Raw genomic sequence first — 23875 nt, 5'->3', positions numbered from 1 at the left:
GAAACAACTTTACATATGTGCTTGCTTAAAAAATGTATGAATGGTGATAGAATGCTTCACATTAGAAAGTAATATCTACTGGGTTGTCTGTGACAAACTGACAACAATCCTAGTGAAAACTTCAGTATTCACAATGTCACTTGATTGCCTAACTGGTTAAACATACGTTGGACATTTTGTACTGCAAACAACACCATGAAGGATCTCGCCGTTTTTCACACTTGTTGTTTTGTATTATAAGACTAACACAGTTGCCGGCGTGTAGAGCAGACCAAATGTATTATTCTGGGGAAGCACACATTGTTAATACGTCCTTGAATCAAGAGTCCACAGAAAGAACAGCTTTTATAAAAATGTATTTAGAATAAAACATACGTAGCCATATTACATGTAGTGTGGTCAATTTACACCGCATACCTCAGGCAAGACCATCATCATCATCTCTATCATCAGTCCAAGGACATAGTTGGAGGAGGTTATAGTAGTGTTATTAAAACCAACAAGTTTTACAGGATAGCAAAGCACAAAACACGACGCATAAGTCTGAGAGAGACCAGTGCTAGAGGTCTGACAGGGGAAAATCATCACATACAGACACGGTATACTGATGATGGGCAGCAGGCCACAGACCCATCGGTGGTAAAGTAATAGGATGTGTTTTGTCTACTAGGTATCTCCCCAAAGCAGTACACATCTATAAGCAACACACTTAGAATGTTTTTCGGTTCGTTTTCTTGTCACAAGTACAGTAAAATTGAAATGAAACAAGTTACAGACCACGCAAATGAAAAGGTGTTTGTGTCTGAGGTAGCAAGGCAATCATGGCTTTCTTATAATTTTTTTTACATCGATTTATAAAACTATTCTACACAGTGACCTCTTACAATTGCCACTTACAAACCCGATTATTTCTGAACAGCTTTAAATTCAATTAATTTATTGTTTCCACTATCTCGCCTTAATACAACAATCCAAATTAATTACTACAATGTTAAACCAGTCTGCCACACTTGGACTGACAACTGTATAGGCACAGAAGGGGTTAAGTTTACATTGCAATTGCGGCCGGCATGACAACTCCGACAGAAAAGCATTATTAACGCTTTCAAGAGGAAAAATATTTTCAAAAACATTACGTGAAGCTTCAAGGACTAACACAGAGCCGATTGTCTAAAATGATCATTTGAGGCGATAATCTTAAATTGGGCCTTCTCTTTCCCATATCGGAGAGAAAAACAGTGAACATGTGGAGACGGCAGAGGGTACAAGCAGAGGGAGGCAGGGGAATAACAACAATGTAAACAGTTTGATTCCCAGTTTAAGCAGAACAAAACAAAAGCAACAACAAAAAAATCCCAAAAAAGCATATGCTCTTATACAAAGCCCCCGAACTCCATAACAACCGGCATGTTCTTACAAATCACTGACAAATGTTTAACCGACTCCAGGTGCAATCTACAGTTCATAAAATGTACATTTTGCATAGTGCTAGACGATGACGACGTGGTGATAGCAGTAAAGTTCTGTATGTCTTTGGGTTTTAGGGAGGTCTCTTGCTAGGGGCTCTAGCTCTCCGTCTGTCCCCCAGAAAAGGGAGAGTGTATAAGCTGTGTGTTTGGGAATGTTTCTGTCTCCCTCCGAAAGGAACTTTCTGAGGGTCCTCACATCACCTGAAAACAGAGATAAAACACACACATTACATAGCAGACCATCCACATACAAACACACACACACACACACACTGGTGAGCACACACATGCACACACATTAGCTATACTAAACAAAGTTGTCAGACAGGTCAAAAATGATCAAGATCAAAAAGTGTCTCCTCCTTATCTCTGGGTAAATACATTTCTCTGTCAGAATAATCACTGAGGTAAAATACACATTAAGCAGAGCAAATACACTCTTTCAAAATGTCACACCCTGACCATAGAGAGCCCTTGTTTCTCTATGGTGTAGCAGGTCAGGGCGTGACTAGGGGGTATTCTAGTTTATAATTTCTATGTTGTGTTCTAGTTTATATTTTCTATGTTGGTGTTTTGTATGATTCCCAATTAGAGGCAGCTGGTAATCGTTGTCTCTAATTGGGATCATATTTAAGTAGATCATTTTCCCACCTGTGTTTGTGGGATATTGTTTTGGGTTTGTGCATGTGCACCACGTAGTCACGTTTAGGTGTTGGGTTTTATATATTTTGTTTTGTTTAAGTTTCTCTTTGAATTGAATATGTGGAACTCAACATCCGCTGCGCCTTGGTCCCATTCTTACGACAGCCGTGACACAAAAGAAGACAAAATAAATGTGTCTACCCACAGTTATTTCTATATGGGGAGGGAATGAGAGTTCAGGGATGCATAGAAAATAAATGTATTTTGCTGTGTTTTGATATAAACCACGCACATCAGCAGATAAAGTATCAGAGGCTCTTAAAATGCAATCAGGGCATGTTGGCAAACAGACTGGCAGTCTCTCATGCCCTTCACAACCCATTTAGAGAGAGGAGAGAGGAGACATAAGGGACGCAGATGGGCACTAAGGATTCTGGGACAGGCTTTTAAATGTAACACTGGCGTCTCTTCAGAACAAGAGGCTGGGATCTGAATGGACATTTCAACCTATTCAACCACACTCTGGGGTTAGAGGAATTTACAAGAACCACTTTTAGAGTTACACTAAACAAAAATATGAACACAACATGTAAAGTGTTGGTCCCATGTTTCAAGAGCTGAAATACTCCAAGAAATGTTCCATACGCACAAAAATCGTATTTCTCTCAAATGTTGTCGTTCTACATTCCCCTCTCTCCCTCCGTGACATGAATAAGGATATTTCATATTTTCAAGTGTAGAAGTCAGAACCCATCAGTATAGATAAGAAAGGAGGGAATAAAAGAGATAAGTTCACAAATGTGTGTTGACTATGGGTGCATATTAAGAGGACATAAATACCAAAACTGACCCAGGTTTAATTAAATCTGTGAAAATAAATCAGATAGCACTGGCTAACATAATGGACATCAGGGGAAAAATAAAATACTGGCGAGGGAAAATAAATTGGCTCTTGTGAAGGAGAGGCCAAATACTACTATGTAACAAATAAATGGTGTAACTGACTGTAAGGCAATGGGAAGAGTTGAGATGAGCTGAGATGTTATTAGGCGGGAGAGAGAGAGGGTGGGAGAGAGAGATAGAGAAGACGACACAGTAATTAGAGTAACAGCAGTAAACTTGTGCTGCTGGTCTACAGCGCCTCAGAATCCATCTCTGCCTCCATATACAAGTACATTTCAGTGATCTATTTTATTTTCTGTGTGTTTTGTTACTCCCTCCCCTTTGTCCTTATCTACTGCCCTTGATAAGCACAAAACTGCCATTCTCCTCCAGAGAGTGCCTGAATCTCTTGTACATTCAGTTCATTGAACAGTTGGAATGCATGCCAAGTAGCTAGCGGCAGTATACCTGTTTTTCTCATTTGCACATTCACCCTTTACGAAATGAGCCCCAGCTAATTTCCTCCTATCAGATCCTGAGTGCAGCGGATATTATGCAGAGTGATGAGAAATATAGATTACCTGTGGTCTCGAGGAGAGGCTTGAAGCTACAAGAAAAGCAGAAGCAACTTTGTGAGAAAAAAACACAATATTGACCCTCTCCCTGCACCAACACTGCTCCTACACACACACACGTGCGCGTAAACTCAGCGAAAAAAGAAACGCCCTCTCACTGTCAACTGTGTTTATTTTCAGCAAACTTAAATATTTGTATGAACATAACAAGATTCAACAACTGAGACATGAACGGAACAAGTTCCACAGACATGTGACTAACAGAAATATAACAATGTGTCCCTGAAAAAAGGGGGAGGTCAAAAACAAAAGTAACAGTCAGTATCTGGTGTGGCCACCAGCTGCATTAAGTATTGCAGTGCATCTCTTCCTCATGGACTGCACCAGATTTGCCAGTTCTTGCTGTGAGCTGTTACCCCACTCTTCCACCAAGACACCTGAAAGTTCCTGAACAGTTCTGGGGGGGTGGCCCTAGCCCTCATCCTCTGATCCAACAGGTCCCAGACGTGCTCAATGGGATTGAGATCCGGGCTCTTCGCTGGATATGGCAGAACACTGACATTCCTGTCTTGCAAGAAATCACACACAGAACGAGCAGTATGGCTGGTGGCATTGTCATGCTGGAGGGTCATGTCAGGATGAGCCTGCAGGAAGGGTATCACATGAGGGAGGAGGATGTCTTCCTTGTAACGCACTGCATTGAGATTGCCTGCAATGAACACAAGCTCAGTCCGACGATGCTGTGACACACCACCCCAGACCATGACGGACCATCCACCTCCAAATCCTGCTCCAGAGTACAGGCCTCGTCAAACGCTCCTTCCTGAGAAAAAAACGCAACTTTTCTGAGAAGAGCACTTTTTGCCAGTCATCCCACTTTTTGCCAGTCCTGTCTGGTCCAGCGATGGTGGGTTTGTGCCCATAGGCAACCTTGTTGCCAGTGATGTCTGGTGAGGACCTGCCTTACAACAGGCCTACAAGCCCTCAGTCCAGCCTCTCTCAGCCTATTGCGGACAGTGTGAACACTGATGGAGGGATTGTGCGTTCCTGGTGTAACTCGGGCAGTTGTTGTTGCCATCCTGTACCTGTCCCGCAGGTGTGATGTTCGGATGTACTGATCCTGTGCAGGTCTTGCTACATGTGTTGTGGTCTGCCACTGCGAGCACGATCAGCTGTCGATCAGCTGTCCGTCCTGCCTCCCTGTAGCGCTGTCTGCAATTGCAATTTATTGCCCTGGCCACATTTGCAGTCCTCATGCCTCCTTGCAGCATGCCCAAGGCACGTTCACGCAAATGAGCAGGGACGCTGGGCATCTTTCTTTTGGTGTTGTTTAGAGTCAGCAGAAAGGCCTCATTAGTGTCCTAAGTTTTCATAACTGTGATCTTATTTGCCTACCGTCTGTAAGCTGTTAGTGTCTTAACGACTGTTCCACAGCTGCATGTTCATTAATTGTTTATGGTTCATTGAACAAGCATGGGAAAAAGTGTTTAAACCCTTTACAATGAAGATCTGTGAAGTTATTTTGATTTTTACGAATTGTCTTTGAAAGACTGGGTCCTGAAAAAGGGACGTTTTGTTTTTTGCTGAGTTTATTATCTATTCGTGTTGTTGAGATCATTGTTGATCAGTGTTGTTGAGTCATTGTGCCTGCCTAGTGAGCAGTAAAACCAGTATTGATACCCACACAGCACCCTGTAGATTACTTTTAACTAAACTCCTCTTGCCCAGGAAAAGGTAAGAGCAGAGGGAGGTAAACAGAGAAAAGATGAGAGGGAGGTAGAGTTAGAGGATTTACAACTGCACTCAGGATAAGTGGTGTTGATCTGTTCCAAGACGTCTGCATTGTCAGAGCTTCTGTTGTGTGAGTGGTACAACAGCTCATCTGAAACACACACAAACAGTTTAACACACCGTGTGTGTGTGTGTGTGTGTGTGTGTGTGTGTGTGTGTGTGTGTGTGTGTGTGTGTGTGTGTGTGTGTGTGTGTGTGTGTGTGTGTGTGTGTGTGTGTGTGTGTGTGTCGAACCGACCTGTGTTTTCGGTGAGGGCCCTTCGCTCTTGCATGCTGGGGGACGACACTCCATTCACCCTGGAGTCCATCTCCGGCTGAGAGAGAGGAAAAAACGATGAAAGATAGATGGAGTAGTAAAGAAGACAAGGGAGGAGGGGAAAAAAACAAGAGGAGGGATTGAGGATCAAGTAAGACGAGAAGAGGCTAACAGAAGAATCGAGAGAAAAACAAGAACAAAGTCAGAAAGAAAAGTAAAGAACAGGGATGGAGAGAGACAAGGACAAGCATCATTACTAAAACATGGAGTCCTCACTCTTCATTATTTATAGTGGCATACTTCACTTGTGGAGGCATCAAACAAAATATTGCTCTGCAAAGAAATCATCAGTCACATACAAGGAAATACCACACAGTGTGACACGATGTGGCTGGGATCAAATATGTCATCAAGTGTAGTAATATTTACATGTGTCTATTGCCCTGTCCCAATTTGTGTCAAACACCGTCACTCCATGTCTTTGAGTTCCGCTAAATGTCTAAGGGTTTGGAGTCTTGTTAGTTTAATTCGATGACTTTTAGTCATGAAAAAGTATAATTATTTCATGGGGAACCGGCTTAGAAACTTCTGTGAATCCATGTTGTGTACTTGGCTAAGGTATTTCAGTTACCATGAAAAAGAGAGAGAGACATAATACCAATAAAATGGATAAACAAAGTTAATACTGTAAGACAGCATACTCAACATGTTTTTAAGGATCTTCAAGCAAACTTGACAGTTCATCAATGCAGTAAAAGCATGTATGAACACGCACGCACACAGAACAGGGCACCTGATATCCACTGACATTTATTATCTAGTCCAATATGCCCCTTAGCTTTCCAGAGACAATCAAATTAGCCTGCCTGTCTATACCATCCCTCGCTCCTCTCCTCTCTCCCTGTCTGTACAATCTCTGGCTCGTCTCCTAACTCCTATTCAGTCCCCAGCGGTATTAAAGGTTAACGTGATGGAAACCTCTCCAGAGCATTCACACAATGTCTGTAGGGTTCACTGAAAATTGCACTGACTACACAGAGCTCTCTAATAAAACCTGAACATGCAGTACAAAATATCTTATTTTTTGTTTAGCGTTTATTACAATTGATTCGGATTTAGAGGCCTACATTGGTATTTTGGGTAATTTCCTACAGCCGAAATCATGGATCCATTTTTATGTCTCTGTGTGCAATTTGAAGGAAGTTGAAGGTAGCATATCATTAGCACAGCTTCTCCTCTTCTTACTACTCCTAAACTGGGTGGTTTGTCATTTAAGGTCTTACAAAGCTATACATAGCTATCAATATTTTAAACACCAGTTAACTGTGCTGATAATTTAAGAAATAAGATTCTATCAACTTCCTCATTTACGGACTACTTTGTGTTCTGCCTGCGCTCTCTTCCTGCAAGGCTTGCTGGGGTTTTGTAAACAAAACTCCCAGGAGACAGCCAGCTGTTGCGTACTGTAGCAGCTAAAGTAGCTAGCTTTCTTCGTATTGGCAAATCATCATAACATTTTGATAAATCATGTCGGACTTTGAGATATCTTTTTTTTATACAGAGCCATATTTATTCGACGCTGAGCAACACAGAATGAGGCTGAATCAACGGAGCCTGTAGCCGAGCTACCAGGAGCAGGTCTGAGGGGGAGTGGTGGTGCAACTGCGGGGCTTGTCAACCCATGGCAACCAACGATGAGTGTTTGTGCTGCACAGAGTGGGACTTGTTATGCCATAGATTGGGGGGCTTGATATCTACAGCAAAGAGAGCAGCACACCCAGAGATTGTGTAACAAACCTCGAAGACTTTTCTGCGCTCATCAATCCTGGAGTTAAAAATAAAACTGGAAGAAGCAGCTCATACCTGCTGGACTGAACGGACACCTGTCTATCAAATAAGTGACATTATTCTTGCTTGTCCCAGCACAAAGTAACAAAATCTAAAGAAGATAATCTATTGATAACTTGTGCTTTATAATTGCACTCAAATCAAATTGTTTCTTGTTATTAGATTTAATAACATTTTTATAATATTTAGCTATTCACAAATAACTTATATTTGTTCGTAGTCAATACAGGCTGGTTGGATATCGACTGGTGTTGGAGTGGGCACTGAAGGGAGCGAGACTGGGATGAGGGAAAAGAAGAGTCTTGCCTGCATGTGTAGTTTGTGCGATTCGGCGCAAATATCCCTCACCGTCAGGAGTCTACATGGGATTCAAGGAGGCAGAGGATGTAATGGGTCTGTTGTAATTATACTATTATGATTCAGCTTCACAACCAGACATTGCCTGACCAATTTTATCAAATCAACCTATTTTGTTACTATCTACTATAAGTGATTCATTACAGTATGCCACATGAGATAGAGTTGTATGTGAAATACAGTATAGCAGTCAGATCAATGTTTCAGTAACATTTTAATACTAAAGATACATTGGTAAAAGCCAACAAATCATAGTGTAGACCAGGGACGGGCAACTGGCAGCCCGCATGGTCAACCCTGCCCCCCACACACAAATATAATAATCAAAAATGCGGAACTCCGTCGGTGTCCCAACTGTTGAGAGTTGAAAATGGTATAATGAATACTCAATTAGCATTTTCAAAATGTGGTTGTGCATACGCAGTTTATCTCGTTATGTCAGTCACTGACTGTCACTCAATTAACTCATGTCACTCATAACATTTTTTAGCTAGCTAGCTATCTAACTTGTAGTAATCATGGTCAAATTTCCGACTGTTGGGCCATCATTTGTTTTTGTCACTCTCACTCACATCACATTTAAAACTTATTTCACATGTAAAAGTATTTCTCTCCACACTATGGTAAAATTAGTAGAATTTCATTTCACAAATTTGCTGTAAAACTGCATTTTCTCTCAGCCCCTTGGAAAAATGATTAGAATTTCTCAGCTGTTTTGTTTAAATTGTTTTGCTTGCAAGGTGAGGGTTCCCCCAAAAGGCTAGGGCCAGCTCTGACTGCTTGTGCGGGTATGGATGTGGGTACGCAGACCCTGTGAGCCACTGCGGCCCCTCGTGAGGAATTCAGATCTTCTTTGGCCCCCACCCCTATCAAAGTCATTCTGTTAGACAGTAGCCTGTGGAATGGCAGACCAATACGGATTCATTTCTCAGCATGACCAGCCCCACCATTGTCTTAGCCAATCAAGTGTAGCAAGGAAGAATCCTCCGTAATTATTATTACTTATTCATATTTACAGATCACCTATGAGTTTGTTATTAAGATTCAAGAAGGCATTTCTGCAACCAAAAAATGAATACATTTTCAAATGTTTCCTGTCAATTAGGAACATCTATCTTATGCCTCACTTCAGAGATCCAGACACATTTGGTTAGCCATAAACTGACAATGATGAGCTGAAAAGATTAATGAACATTTATTCTGTAAGGGGTGCGCACTGTTGGCAGAGAAGTCAGGCGCAGGAGAGCAAAAACTGTGTTACAACGGCGCAGTTTAATAATAAAAATCACCGTAAACAAAACAATCAATACAATGGGTACAAAACCCATCGCACACCAGAAATAACGTGCACAAGCACTTACAATAAACAATTCCGAACAGGGACATGGGGGGGTAACAGAGTTAAATACACAACATGTAATAATGGAATTGAAACCAGGTGTGTGGGAAGACGAGACAGAACAAATGAAAAATGGATCAATGACGGCTAGAAAACCAGACGATGCCGACCGCCAAACGCCGCCCGAACAAGGAGAGGAATCAACTTCGGCGGAAGCCGTGACATATTCTGTGAATGTCAGAGAACTACAGAAGGCACATTTTTTAAATAAATCTCATTTGAACGACTTAGTATATCTTTTGAATGATTTATAATCTCGTTCAAACAACAGTTTGAAAAAATAAAGTTAAAAAAATAAAAATAATGTTCATTGTGGCTGAGTCAGGATCTGGATATCTGAGGACTCTGTGTATGCATGGATGTGTCTATGCTTGGATGTTCATGTTTGTGTAAGATACCGGGCTGTGGTGTGTGTGGTGTGTGTGTGCATGAGTGTGAGTGTGTGTTTGTGAGTGTGTGTCTTGCAAGGTTTCAATGAGCCCCTAATCCCCTCAAAATCAGCCGAGTCACTTTTTCTCCCCCAGGCTGAGGTTACTTAATGCTTTGCCTCTCATCTTTCAGCTCCAGGGACCTGGGTCAAAACCTACCTGCCTGCCGTTTATCTGCTCTGATTGACTCTGTTTGGTTGGAGAGATTTTATTTCCACACACCTAAAAAAAATCATGCATGTTTGTCTCTCTGTGTGTGTTATCAACACACATATTGCACTAACAAGCTGTCTGAGTTGGTGTGTGTCCGTGTGTGCGTATACTGTATGTGTCCCTCTATGTGTTCCCCACCTGGTGCAGTAGCTGTCTGAGCCGGTGGAGCTGGGACTCCAGCTGTTTGTTGTGCTCCTCCAGTATGTGCATGCGGGCCTCCAGACGGCCCTTGTGCTGCCGGAGCAGTTTGGCCTCAGCCAGCAGGTCAGCCTCATCAGGACCCCTGGGGTGAGATGACCCCTCAGGGTCCCAGAGCCCCACAGAACCAGGCCCCCACTGACCCCCATGCTGCTCCTTCAGCTGCTCATACTCCCTCTGCAGGGTCCTTGCGGAGACACACAGAGATAGGCTTAGGAAGATGCAGGAGTCCGACACACTGCACATGCAGACGCACACACACATGCAGACACACAAGCACACACATACATACACACAGTCACTACACAATCGTGCCCACACATACTGAATTATGAGCCCAATAGTACTACTAGAATCTCCCTCTACCCCTTCTCTGTCTCAGTGAAATCTTATCTAAAGCTACTGTACAAAGAGGTCCTGGCCCTGTTTTTATCTGTGTGTATAGAGCCGTAGGCTCCAGACTGACTGTATTACTAATTTAGCTGGCGTTTATAGCCTGGCTCATAGAGCAGACTGTGAGCAGAGCTAAATCACAGACACAGCCACTGCCTCAGACAGAGAGAAAGACACAGCAGCTCCAAATACAATAGAATGCAGTCATCGCTGACCTTACACTACCTCAATTTACTATTCAAAGAGGGGGAGAGAGAGAGAGAGAGAGAGAGAGAGAGAGAGCTGACTGAGACACCCTGAGGTGACAGTGTGTATGTGTGTGTGTGTGTGTGTGTGTGTGAAAGTTTATCTAGGGTAAAGAGAGAGCGAGAAGAGATGAGGAACTATGAGAAGAAGACACTGGGCATCACTTTTGGTAAGACAACCTATCCCTTACCACTGCTCGTCCTCCAGACGCTGGATGATTCGCTCCAGCTCTCCCCGCTCCTCTCTCTCCACGGCCTGTAGGATCTGGGCAGGGCTCTGGGGCTGGCTGCAGGGAGACACCTCCCCCCCTAGGTTCTGGCAGTACTGCAGGATCATAGCATGCTCATCATCCCTATGGGAGAGAGAAGAGAAACTAATCAATATTAATTAACTGCATGACTTTTACGGGTTATGTCTTGACTTTTGATTTGAAATGTGTCTGTATGTCCTGACCTCCGTTTTTAATATGTCTTATGTATGTATGTATGTATACTGTCTGTTGGATATAATGTTTTCATGTTTATATATTCACCTGGACGGGAACTGCACATGTAAATGAGCTGTTAGCTAAATCTGGTACAACACATCACTTCTCACATCTGAGACTTATGTTTTGATGTACATTGTCGCTGCTCAAATAAACGTAATAAATAAATACAGTGCTTATTGTCATTCTACAAGTGTTTCATTATATTAGATGGATTGTGTGACAGTGTGCTCCACCTCTAACTAAGTTTACGTTCAAAGAGTTTATCTAAATAGTCGTTGGTAGTTCCACCACATGGGCTCAGTGGTTTTGACTTTAGCTTTGGCTTAGCTGTTGTAGGACTGTACTGTATGGCTGGGAGCTAGATCCTCTCTGCAACACAGATCTGACAATCTCCACCATCAGATAAACGTATGAGAGCGATAGAAAGGAGGGAGAGCGAAGGGGAGTAGGAGAAAGGAGACAGACAGGGAGAAAGAGTGCTTTCCTACACAACAGCAAGAGGAACTACCCCTCCCTACCTTCAGGCTATGCTCAAATCCAACTCCAACTCAGCCCCTCTCAGCTACTTTACCTTAAAATGTAGTTTGTATGTGATATGTGGTTGTCCCTACCTAGCTATCTTAAGATGAACGCACTAACTGTAAATCGCTCTGGATAAGAGCGTCTGCTCAATTACTAAAATGTAAAAATGTAAAGAGAAGGAAGGATGGGTCCACGTTTTTCTGTGTCATATTTGAATGATCTGAGATTTTATTTCACCTTTATTTAACCAGGTAGGCTAGTTGAGAACAAGTTCTCATTTGCAACTGCGACCTGGCCAAGATAAAGCATAGCAGTGTGAACAGACAACACAGAGTTACACATGGAGTAAACAATTAACAAGTCAATAACACAGTAGAAAAAAAGAGTTTATATACATTGTGTGCAAAAGGCATGAGGAGGTAGGCGAATAATTACAATTTTGCAGATTAACACTGGAGTGATAAATGATCAGATGGTCATGTACAGGTAGAGATATTGGTGTGCAAAAGAGCAGAAAAGTAAATAAATAAAAACAGCATGGGGATGAGGTAGGTAAAAATGGGTGGGCTATTCACCGATAGACTATGTACAGCTGCAGCTATCGGATAGCTGCTCAGATAGCAGATGTTTGAAGTTGGTGAGGGAGATAAAAGTCTCCAACTTCAGCGAGTTTTGCAATTTGTTCCAGTCACAGGCAGCAGAGAACTGGAACGAAAGGCGGCCAAATGAGGTGTTGGCTTTAGGGATGATCAGTGAGATACACCTGCTGGAGCGCGTGCTACGGGTGGGTGTTGCCATCGTGACCAGTGAACTGAGATAAGGCGGAGCTTTACCTAGCATGGACTTGTAGATGACCTGGAGCCAGTGGGTCTGGCGACGAATATGTAGCGAGGGCCAGCCGACTAGAACATACAGGTCGCAGTGGTGGGTGGTATAAGGTGCTTTAGTGACAACGGATGGCACTGTGATAAACTGCATCCAGTTTGCTGAATGGAGTGTTGGAAGCAATTTTGTAGATGAAATCGCCGTAGTCGAGGATCAGTAGGATAGTCAGTTTTACTAGGGTAAGTTTGGCGGCGTGAGTGAAGGAGGCTTTGTTGCGGAATAGAAAGCCGACTCTGATTTGATTTTCAATTGGAGATGTTTGATATGAGTCTGGAAGGAGAGTTTACAGTCTAGCCAGACACCTAGGTGCTTATAGATGTCCACATTTTCAAGGTCGGAACCATCCAGGGTGGTGATGCTAGTCAGGCATGCGGGTGCAGGCAGCGAACGGTTGAAAAGCATGCATTTGGTTTTACTAGCGTTTAAGAGCAGTTGGAGGCCACGGAAGGAGTGTTGTATGGCATTGAAGCTCGTTTGGAGGTTAGATAGCACAGTGTCCAAGGACGGGCCGGAAGTATATAGAGTGGTGTCGTCTGCGTAGAGGTGGATCAGGGAAGCGCCCGCAGCAAGAGCAACATCATTGATATATACAGAGAAAAGAGTCGGCCCGAGAATTGAACCCTGTGGCACCCCCATAGAGACTGCCAGAGGACCGGACAGCATGCCCTCCGATTTGACACACTGAACTCAGTCTGCAAAGTAGTTGGTGAACCTGGCAAGGCAGTCATTAGAAAAACCGGTAGCGGTAGCACGTCTTCCTAAACCACAGCTGTCACCTTCACTCAACCCCCCCCCCCCCCCCGCCACACACACACACACACACACGCCCAGGGATTAAACCACAACAAACCATCACACATGCATGGAGGGGTAGGATGATTCAGCCACCTGTCCATTACCACAGGAAGTGCCATCCATCGCCAAAGCCACACTGACAGCCAAAGAGACTGTTTCCATTTGGCCAACTTGAAAGCAGTGGTTTTAATTTAAACTAGACGCCATGTTGGCTCTCCCAGGACACATTCGATCCATCCTTTCACAATTTCTATTGTCAATCCAATTCTCATTCTATGGCTTGGATGGCTAGTTACAGTGCTTTCAGAAAGTATTCATACCCATTGACTTATTCTAAAATGTGTTGTGTTACAGCCTGAATTGTTGTTTTTCACCCATCTACACACAATACCCCACATTGAAAACTTGTTTTTTAGACATTTCTGCAGATGAATTGAAACAGAAATACTGTATCTCATTTATATAAGCATTCACACCCCTGAGTCAATACTTTGTAACCGCTGTGAGTCTTTCTGGATGAGGCTGGGTTTTCCACACCTGGATTATGTCATATTTGGTCATTATTCTTTAAAAAAGTATTCAAGCTCTATCAAATTGGTTATTGAATATTGCTAGACAACCATTTTCAGGTCATGCTGTAGATTTTCAAGTAGAAATTGTAAACCTGCCACTCAGGAACATTCATGGTCTTCTTGGTAAGCAACTCCAGTGTAGATTTGGCCTTGTGTTTTAGGTTATAGTCCTGCTGAAAGGTGAATTATAGAGAGAAAGCATACATAAACAGGCTTTCCTCTAGGATTGTGCCTGTGCTTAGCTCTACAGCATTTATTTTAATCCTAAAAAACTCCTAGTCCTTGCCGATGACAATCATACCCATAACATGACGCAAACACCACTATGTTTGAAAATATGGAGATTGTTCCTCAGTAATGTGTTGTATTGGATTTGCCCCAAACATAACACTTTCTATTCAGGACAAAAATGTAATTGCTTTGCCACATTTCTTGCAGTATTATATTCGTAAACACCTTGCTAAACACTATTATTGTCCATGCAACTTATTATATGACTTGTTAAGCACATTTTTAATCCTGAACTTATTTAGGCTTGCTATAACAAAGGGGTTGAACACTAATTGACTCAATACATTTCAGCTTATAATTTTTATAAAAAAATGGAATAATAATCATCTAAAAACATAATTCAACTTCGATATTATGGGGTATTATTGTGTGTAGGCCAGTGACCCCAAAAAAACTAAATTGAATCAATTTTAAAATCAGGCTGTAACAAAAAAATGTAACACGAAACATCTGTAATGACTGTTATTGTCTGTCTATGGCAAGGTCAGGGCCATGGCTTGGCGCATGTACCGCTAACTGTGTTGTTAGCATGGCTAGGCTAAGCAAACACCATCTGGCTAACACAGCGCCAAACTCCTAATGTACAGCACCCAGGAGCCACATTTCAGAACCCAGACACAGCATTCCATAAAGTCCCAAGTAGTCAAGTACTCATTAACATTACATGCATATTCAGAGTGTTTAGTAAATGAAAGAATTTGTGGATAATTAATGCTTTGCTTCACAGGAAATTGCAGTTCTATTGTGTTCACAAGAAGGTAGAATCCTAATGGATTCATGGCCAAATATGGCTAAATGGCACTGATGACAGGATAGAATATTGGAAGGTTTAACAAGGTGGGTAGGGAACTTGTTTGTCTGTCCTTTATTAATGACCAAAATTGTCCCAAAAAATTGGCATAAATAAAATACATATATATCAGTTTTACTTTAGGACCAAAATGTTAACCGTGGCACCATGCAGGTTGCAAAATAGTGGGGAAGAGATTATCGATGTACCGATTCCGTGGCACATAACTTCTTCCATCTAAGATGGCGTAACAGTGCAGATGTGTTTGTTATTGTCCCGTGTAAATGGATTTTTCCCCCATTTGTTTTGTACATATTTCAAAATATTTCAATCTCTTTTTTCATTTCTAAATAAAATATACTTTCCGGCAACCCACCTCACCCAATGTGATACGGATCTGCTATTTTTAGACCTTATAGCTAGAACCTCCATCAGCAGCTAGCCATCAGCTGCTAACCAGCTAATTAGCTACTAGCTATTTAGTCATTGTTAGCCACTGCTAGCAGGCCTTTACCTTTAGCTGAGCCGCTTTTAGCCTGGATAATACCTGCCAGTCTGCACAGCGCGATATCAACCCTGAGCATACCGGACTGCTTTTCTCCACTACATCACCAGATTCCTGCCGTAAGCTCTAGACCATTACTCCAGATCATGGCAGCTAGCTAGCTGCTACTGAGTGGCCAGCCCAGAAGCTCCCGGCCTGCTCAGTGGACCCTATGATCACTTGGCTACACAGCTGATGCCTGGTTGTTCTTTAAAAGTAATTTCCTCACCATCTTAAAAAGCATGCCCTTTTCAAAACATGTCGAACTAAGAACAGATATAGCTCTTGGTTCACTCCAGACCTGACTGCCCTCGACCAGCACAAAAACATCCTGTGGTGTACTGCACTAGCATCGAATAGCCCCTGTGATATGCAACTTTTCAGGGAGGGCAGGAACCAATACACACAGGCAGTTAGGAAAGCAATGGCTTTGTCAAACAGAAATTTGCATCCTGCAGCTCTAACTCCAAAAAGTTCTGGGACACCGTAAAGTCCATGGAGAATAAGAGCACCTCCTCCCAGCTGCCCACTGTACTGAGGCTAGGAAACACTGTCACCACTGATAAAACCACAATAATCGAGAATTTCAACAAGCATTTCTCTAAGGCTGGCCATGATTTACTCCTGGCTACCCCAACCCCAGCCAACAGCTCAGCAACCCCACAGCTACTTGCCCAAGCCTCCGCAGCTTCTCCTTCAGCCAAATCCAGATAGCAGAGCTGCAAAACCTGGACCCGTACAAATCAGCTGGGCTTGACAATCTGGACTCTCTTTCTAAAATTATCCCCCGCAATTGCTGCAACCCCTATTACAAGTCTGTTCAATCTCTCTTTCGTATCGTCCGAGATTTCTAAAGATTGAAAAGCTGCCACGGTCATCTTCAAAAGGGGGTGACACTCTAGACCCATACTGATACAGACCTACAGTATATCCATCCTGCCCTGCCTTTCCAAAGTCTTTGAAAGCGAAGTTACCAAACATATCACTGACCATTTCAAATCCCACTGTGCAATTTGATTTCCTAGCTGGTCATGGGTGCACCTCAGCCACACTCAAGGTACTAAACGTTATCATAACCACCATCGATAAAAGACAGTACAGTGCAGCTGTTTTCATCGACCTGGCCAGGGCTTTCGAATCTGTCAATCACCGTATTCTTATCAGCAGAATCAACAGCCTTGGTTTCTCAAATGACTGCCTCACCTGGTTCACCAACTACTTCTCAGAGTTCAGTGTGTCAAATCGGAGGGTCTGTTAACCGGACCTCTGACAGTCTCTATGGGGGTACCACAGGGTACAATTCTCGGGCCGACTCTTTTCTCTGTATATATCAATGACGTCACTCTTGTTGCGGGTGATTCCTTGATCCACCTCAACGCAGACAACACCATTCTGTATACATCTGGCCCTTCTTTGGACACTGTGTTAACTTCTTGGTGACAGGGGGGCAGTATTGAGTAGCTTGGATGAATAAGGTGCCCAGAGTAAACTGCCTGCTACTCTGTCCCAGATGCTAATATATGCATATTATTAGTATATTTGGATAGGAAACACTCTGTAGTTTCTAAAACTGTTTGAATGATGTCTGTGAGTATAACATAACTCATATGGCAGGTGAAAACCTCAGACAAATCCAACCAGGAAGTGGGAAATCTGAGGTTTGTAGTTTAGTTTAAGTGATTGCCTATCCAATATGCTGTGTCTATGGGGCCAGATTGCACTTCCCAAATCAAATCAAATCAAAATCAAATGTATTTATATAGCCCTTCATACATCAGCTGATATCTCAAAGTGCTGTACAGAAACCCAGCCTAAAACCCCAAACAGCAAGCAATGCAGGTGTAGAAGCACGGTGGCTAGGAAAAACTCCCTAGAAAGGCCAAAACCTAGGAAGAAACCTAGAGAGGAACCAGGCTATGTGGGGTGGCCAGTCCTCTTCTGGCTGTGCCGGGTGGAGATTATAACAGAACATGGCCAAGATATTCAAATGTTCATAAATTATCAGCATGTTCGAATAATAAGAAGGCAGAACTGTTGAAACTGGAGCAGCAGCACGGCCAGGTGGACTGGGGACAGCAAGGAGTCATCATGTCAGGTAATCCTGGGGCATGGTCCTAGGGCTCATGTCCTCCGAGAGAGAGAAGGAGAGAATTAGAGAACGCACACTTAGATTCACACAGGACACCGAATAGGACAGGAGAAGTACTCCAGATATAACAAACTGACCCCAGCCCCCCGACACATAAACTACTGCAGCATAAATACTGGAGGCTGAGACAGGAGGGGTCAGGAGACACTGTGGCCCCATCCGAGGACACCCCCGGACAGGGCCAAACAGGAAGGATATAACCCCACCCACTTTGCCAAAGCACAGCCCCCACACCACTAGACTTCCGAGCAGATATCAACAGTCTTTAGAAAGTTGTTTGAGTCTTGTATTGTGGAAGGGTGTCGAATAAGAGCTGTTTCAACAAGTGGACTAGGCTGAGGCCAATCAGTTGTTTACTGCGAGGTCATGCGTGCGCGCCGTTCCCTCTTTTTCCTCTGTAATGAATACGCTATTGTCCGGTTGGAATATTATTGAAGATTTATTATAAAAATACCCTAAGGATTGATTGTAAACATCACTTGACATATTTCTACAAACTGTAATGGAACTCTTTTGAGTTTTCGTCCGAATTTTGCGCTCGCGCAGTGTGCCTTAATAGTGAACTAAACGTGCAAACATAACGGAGGTATTTGGACATAAATCTGGACGTAATCGAACAAAACAAACATTTATTGTAGAAGTGGTAGTCCTGGGAGTGCATTCTGACGAAGATCAGCAAAGGTAAGTGAAGATTTATAATGCTATTTATGACTTTTGTTGACTCCACAATTTGGCGGGTAACTGTATGGCTTGCTTTTGTGGCTGAACGCTGTTCTCAGATTATTGAACATTGTGCTTTTGCCGTAAAGCTTTTTTGAAATATGACACAGCGGTTGCATTAAGAACAAGTTTATCTTTAATTCTACGTAAAACAAGTATCTTTCATCAAAGTTTATGATGAGTATTTATGTTATTTGATGTGGCTCTCTGCAATTTTTGGATATAAATATGAACTTGATAGAACAAAACATGCATGTATTGTGTAACATTGAGTCCTGGGAGTGTCATCTGATGAAGATCCTCAAAGGTTAGTGATTCATTTTATCTATATTTCTGCTTTTTGTGACACCTCTCTTTGGTTGGAAAATGGCTGAATGCTTTCTGTGACTAGTTGCTGACCTAACATAATGATAATGCTTTCCACAAAAAGCCTTTTTGAAATCGGACACTGTGATTGGAATAACGAGAAGTGTATCTTTAAAATGGTGTAAAATACTTGTATGGTTGAGGAATTTTAATTATGAGATTTCTGTTGTTTTTAAATTTGGTGCCCTGCAATTTCACTGCCTGTTGGCGAGGTGGGACGCTAGCGTCCCAAACGATCCCAGAGTGGTTAACAAACCTCCAAACGAGCTTCAATGACATACAACTCTCCTTCCGTGGCCTCCAACTGCTCTTAAATGCTAGTAAAACTAAATGCATGCTCTTCAACCGATCGCTGCCCACACCCGCCCGCTCGACTAGCACCTCCACATACCTAGGTGTCTGGCTAGACTGTCAACTCTCCTTCCAGACTCATATTAAGCATCTCCAATCCAAAATTAAATCTAGAATCGGCTTCCTATTTCGCCACAAAGCCTCCTTCACTCACGCTGCCAAATATACCCTCGTAAAACTAACTGTCCTACCAATCCTCGACTTTGGCGATGTCATTTACAAAATAGCCTCCAACACTCCACTCAGCAAACTGGATGCAGTCTATCGCAGTGACATCCATTTTGTCACCAAAGCCCCATATACCACCCACCACCGCGACCTGTATGCTCTCGTCGGCTGGCCCTCGCTACATATTTGTCGCCAGACCCAGGATTATAAGGTCTCTATGGCTCCAGGTCATCTGTAAGACCCATGGCTCCAGGTCAGTCTTTGCTATGTAAAGCTCCACCTTATCTCAGCTCACTGGTCACCATAACAACCCCCACCAGTAGCACACGCTCCAGCAGGTATAATTCACTGGTCTTCCCCAGAGCCAACACCTCTTTTGGCCGCCTCAACTTCCAGTTGTCTGCTGCCAATGACTGGAACAAATTGCAAAAATCGCTAAAGTGGGAGACATATCTCACTCACTAACGTTAAGCATCAGCTTTCTGAGCAGCTTACCAATTGCTGCAGCTGTACACAGCCCATCTGTAAATAGCCCATCCAACTACCTACCTCATCCCAATATTGTTTTTAGTTACTTTTTTTGCTATTTTGCATACCAGTATTTCTACTTGCACATCATCTGCACATCTATCTCTCCAGTGTTAATTTTCTAAAATGTAATTACTTCGCTACTATGGCCTATTTATTGCCTTACCTCCATACTCCATTTGTTCAGATTGTACATAGATTGTTCTATTGTTATGGACTTTACTTTTGTTTATCCCATGTGTAACTATGTGTTGTTTTTGTCGCACTGCTTTGCTTTATCTTGGCCAGGTAGCAGTTGTAAATGAGAACTTGTTCTCAAATGGCCTACCTGGTTAAATAAAGGTGAAAAAATAATCAAACTTAAAGAGTTTTTCAATTTAAATTATACAAATTCTTGCCAAACAGAATGTTATGTAAAGTTGAAGTTGGAAGTTTACATGCACCTTAGCCAAATACATTTAACTTTGTTTTTCACAATTCCTGACATTTCCTGTCTTAGGTCAGTGAGGATCACCACTTTATTTTAAGAATGTGAAATGTCGGAATAATAGTAGAGAGAATGATTTATTTCAGCGTTTATTTCCTTCATCAAATTCCCAGTGGGTCAGAAGCTTACACACACTCAATTAGTATTTGATAGCATTGCATATAAATTATTTAACTTCTTTTGGGCAGGTGGGACAGTAGCGTCCCACCTGGTCAACAGCCGTTGAAATTGCAGAGCACAAAATTCAAACTACAGAATTATAAATATTTAACTTTCATAAAATCACAAGTGAAATACATCAAAATAAAGCTTAACTTCTTGTTAAAACCTCTTTGGGCTAGGGGGCAGTATTTTCACGTCCAGATGAAAAGCATGCCCAAAGTAAACTGCCTGCTACTCAGGCCCAGAAGCAAGGATAAGCATATTATTATTAGATTTGGATAGAACACCATTTGAAGTTTTGAAAACTGTTACAATAATGTCTGTGAGTATAACATAACTGATTTGGCAGGCGAAACCCTAAGCACAATCCATCCAGGGATTTTCTTTGTACGTAAATCTATTTTCCATTAGTTTTCTATGGTAAGCCCTTTTTAATAGGAATCTGCTTGCAGTTCCTATGGATTCCACTAGATGTCAACAGTCTTTAGACTGCCCTGTTCTTTCCATGTGTCACTCAGATGGACTCAAGTCTTTTGGTGCAAGCGACCTGGAACGCGCTTCACTTTGTTTTCGTCCGGTATTGAACACAGTATATCCCGTCTTAAATTTGATAGATTATTTACATTTTAGGATACCTAAAGTTGGATTAGGAACTTTGTAGTCATGTTGGGCGAGTTGGAACCTTTGTATTTTCTGAATCAAACGCGCAAAATAAATGGACATTTTGGGAAAATAAAGAAGGAATTGATCAAACAAAAGGACAATTTGTGATGTTTCTGGGGCATTTGAGTGGCAACAGAAGAAGATCTTCAAAGGTAAGGCATTAATTATATCGTTATTTCTGACTTTTGTGTCACATCTGGCTGGTTGAAATATGATTTTCATGTGTTTGTATGCGGGGTGCTGTCCTCAGTTAATCATATGGTCTGCTTTCACCGTAATGCCTTTTTCAAATCTGACACTGCGGCTCCAATACCTTGACTTTGTTGTCCTTAATCCATTTTACCACAACTTTGGAAGTATGCTTGGGGTCATCGTCCATTTGAAAGACCCATGACCCATGAAGACCCATGAAGTGCACAAGTCCCTCCTGCAGCAAAGCACCCCCACAACATGATGCTGCCACCCCAGTGCTTCACTGTGGGCATGGTGATCTTCAGCTTGCAAGCCTCCCCCTATTTCCTCCAAACATAACAATGGTCATTATGGCCAAGTCGATGTTGCAGAGATTAAAAATATTCCTTGAGTGATTTATGCTCGCTGGATGAATCGTGTGTTGAATGTAGAAAAAGTGAAGAGTCTATCTGTTCTTTGTTTCTTGATATGGATTCTCTCCCTACTTAAGTGCAGTTGGGATATATAAACTAGAGTCAGAGCATTTGTTCCAAGACCAGTGTAATCACTGTAAAGCATTTGCACACGTTTCAAGTGTTTGCAGGAGTAAAAAGACTAGGTGTACAAGTTGTGGAAAAGTGACCTGCTGCAATTGTGGCAGGAAACATGAAGCCACGTCTTTGAAGCCACTGTATAGTGATACGATGGCTGAGTGGTCCCATGGTGTTTGTACTTGCGTACTATTGTCTGTACAGATGTACGTGGTACCTTCTGGCTTTGGAAATGGTCCAAAGGATGAACCAGACTTGTGGAGGTCTACAATGTTTTTTCTGAGGTCTTGGCTGATTTATTTTGATTTTCCCATGATGTCAAGCAAAGAGGCACTGAGGTTTGAAGGTAGGCCTTAAAATACACCCATAGGTGCACCTCCAATTGACTCAAGTCATGTCAATTCGCCTATCAGAAGCTTGTAAGCCATGACATACTTTCTGGAATTTTCCAAGCTGTTTAAAGGCACAGTCAACTTAGTGTTTGTAAACTTCTGACCCACTGGAATTGCGATACCATGAATTATAAGTGAAATAATCTGTCTGTAAATAATTGTTGGAAAAATTACTTGTGTCATGCACAAAGTAGATGTCCTAACTGACTTGCCAAAATTATGGTTTGTTGACAAGAAATTTGTGGAGTGGTTTAAAAACAAGTTTTAATGACTAAACTTCTGACTTCAGCTGTATATTGGTTATACAACCATCTAATTTCTGCAGATTTTGCTATGAAGAGACAATCATTACATCACTTATTTTTATATTGGCCCTATGTAACTTGGTTCTGGTCACAGATTCAGGAATTCATCTAAAATGAATCCTACAAATAGCACGGTTGGGAGATTTGGAAGACCACAGTCAATCAGACAATAATATAGTAATACTTTCAGTAAAAAATACTTATCTTTAACTTAAAATCTGCAGATACAATGTGATTATACAGGTTCAGAATGTTATGTATGTGCAACATAACAGCAGAGTTATTATATGGCACATGGAAGTCATGAGATTTACAGAAATAGGTGTAGATGGACTGAGAGTAGATGAAGAGTGGGTCTTAAAGCTCATGTGCTATATATTAGTTATGACTGAAAACATGATGTATAATGTACTGTCTAGATATGTTTTTCAAACTTTCAAATTACTTTAATCTTGTTAAGTAACTACTGTATTAATTATTGCTATTTTTTTAAACAAAATATATGTCAAATGTGTGTAAAATGTACATGTTTGAAAAAAAGAAAAAAATAACGATTATTTTTGTCCTCTGAAGAGTAAGGTGGTGGTTGGGCCCCCCAAAAATGTATTAATAAATAAAGTTAAACAAGAGCCAAGAAATGTTACTGAATACCGTAGCCATACATGTATTCAGGTTCTCCATGATATTCAGAACTAGATGAAGTGAGTCGAACTTGTCAGTCAGTGCAATCAATGACAGTGCCCTAGGACCATGCCCCAGGACTACCTGACATGATGACTCCTTGCTGTCCCCAGTCCACCTGGCCATGCTGCTGTTCCAGTTTCAACTTCCACTTGACTGTGCTGCTGCTCCAGTTTCAACTGTTCTGCCTTATTATTATTCGACCATGCTGGTCATTTATGAACATTTTAACATCTTGGCCATGTTCTGTTATAATCTCCACCCGGCACAGCCAGAAGAGGACTGACCACCCCACATAGCCTGGTTCATCTCTAGGTTTCTTCCTAGGTTTTGGCCCTTCTAGGGAGTTTTTCCTAGCCACCGTGCTTCTACACCTGCATTGCTTGCTGTTTGGGGTTTTAGGCTGGGTTTCTGTACAGCACTTTGAGATATCAGCTGATGTACGAAGGGCTATATAAATAAATTTGATTTGATTTGTCTGCCTCAAGGCTAAGGGCTGTGATGTTGTGTAGGAATGGAATGAGCTATGATGGTATAAATGTACTATGAAGCTATGAAGGTATGAAATTATATTCTTCTCCTTTCTGTACGGTGT

The 23875-nt window shown here is 42.1% G+C and overlaps 1 protein-coding gene across 13 annotated transcripts in view; it reads right to left on the bottom strand.

The window, feature by feature from the left end:
- Window positions 1–339: 339 nt before the first annotated feature.
- The window catches only part of LOC109900399 (utrophin-like), a 172921-nt gene continuing 149385 nt past the window's right edge, over window positions 340–23875 (bottom strand). For 4 of the 13 annotated variants that reach the window (XR_004211952.1, XR_004211951.1, XR_004211953.1 and 1 more), the window contains 4 exons: window positions 10888–11049; window positions 9999–10245; window positions 3575–5673; window positions 340–1670 (listed from right to left, as the gene is read on the bottom strand). Coding sequence is in view for 8 of the 13 variants with exons in the window: in XM_031837544.1 (XP_031693404.1) it covers window positions 1489–1670; window positions 3575–3600; window positions 5598–5782; window positions 9999–10245; window positions 10888–11049 (802 nt within the window). In the remaining 5 variants the exon portion in view is untranslated. Of the gene's footprint in view, window positions 5783–5811; window positions 10246–10887; window positions 11050–23875 lie in introns of those variants that run through there. The other 9 variants (XM_031837548.1, XM_031837544.1, XM_031837547.1 and 6 more) reach the window with 9 other exon arrangements.

This window comes from Oncorhynchus kisutch, linkage group LG12, assembly GCF_002021735.2.
Source record: "Oncorhynchus kisutch isolate 150728-3 linkage group LG12, Okis_V2, whole genome shotgun sequence".
Classification (NCBI taxonomy): domain Eukaryota; kingdom Metazoa; phylum Chordata; class Actinopteri; order Salmoniformes; family Salmonidae; genus Oncorhynchus; species Oncorhynchus kisutch.
This window is presented reverse-complemented; position numbering and strand designations above follow the sequence as displayed.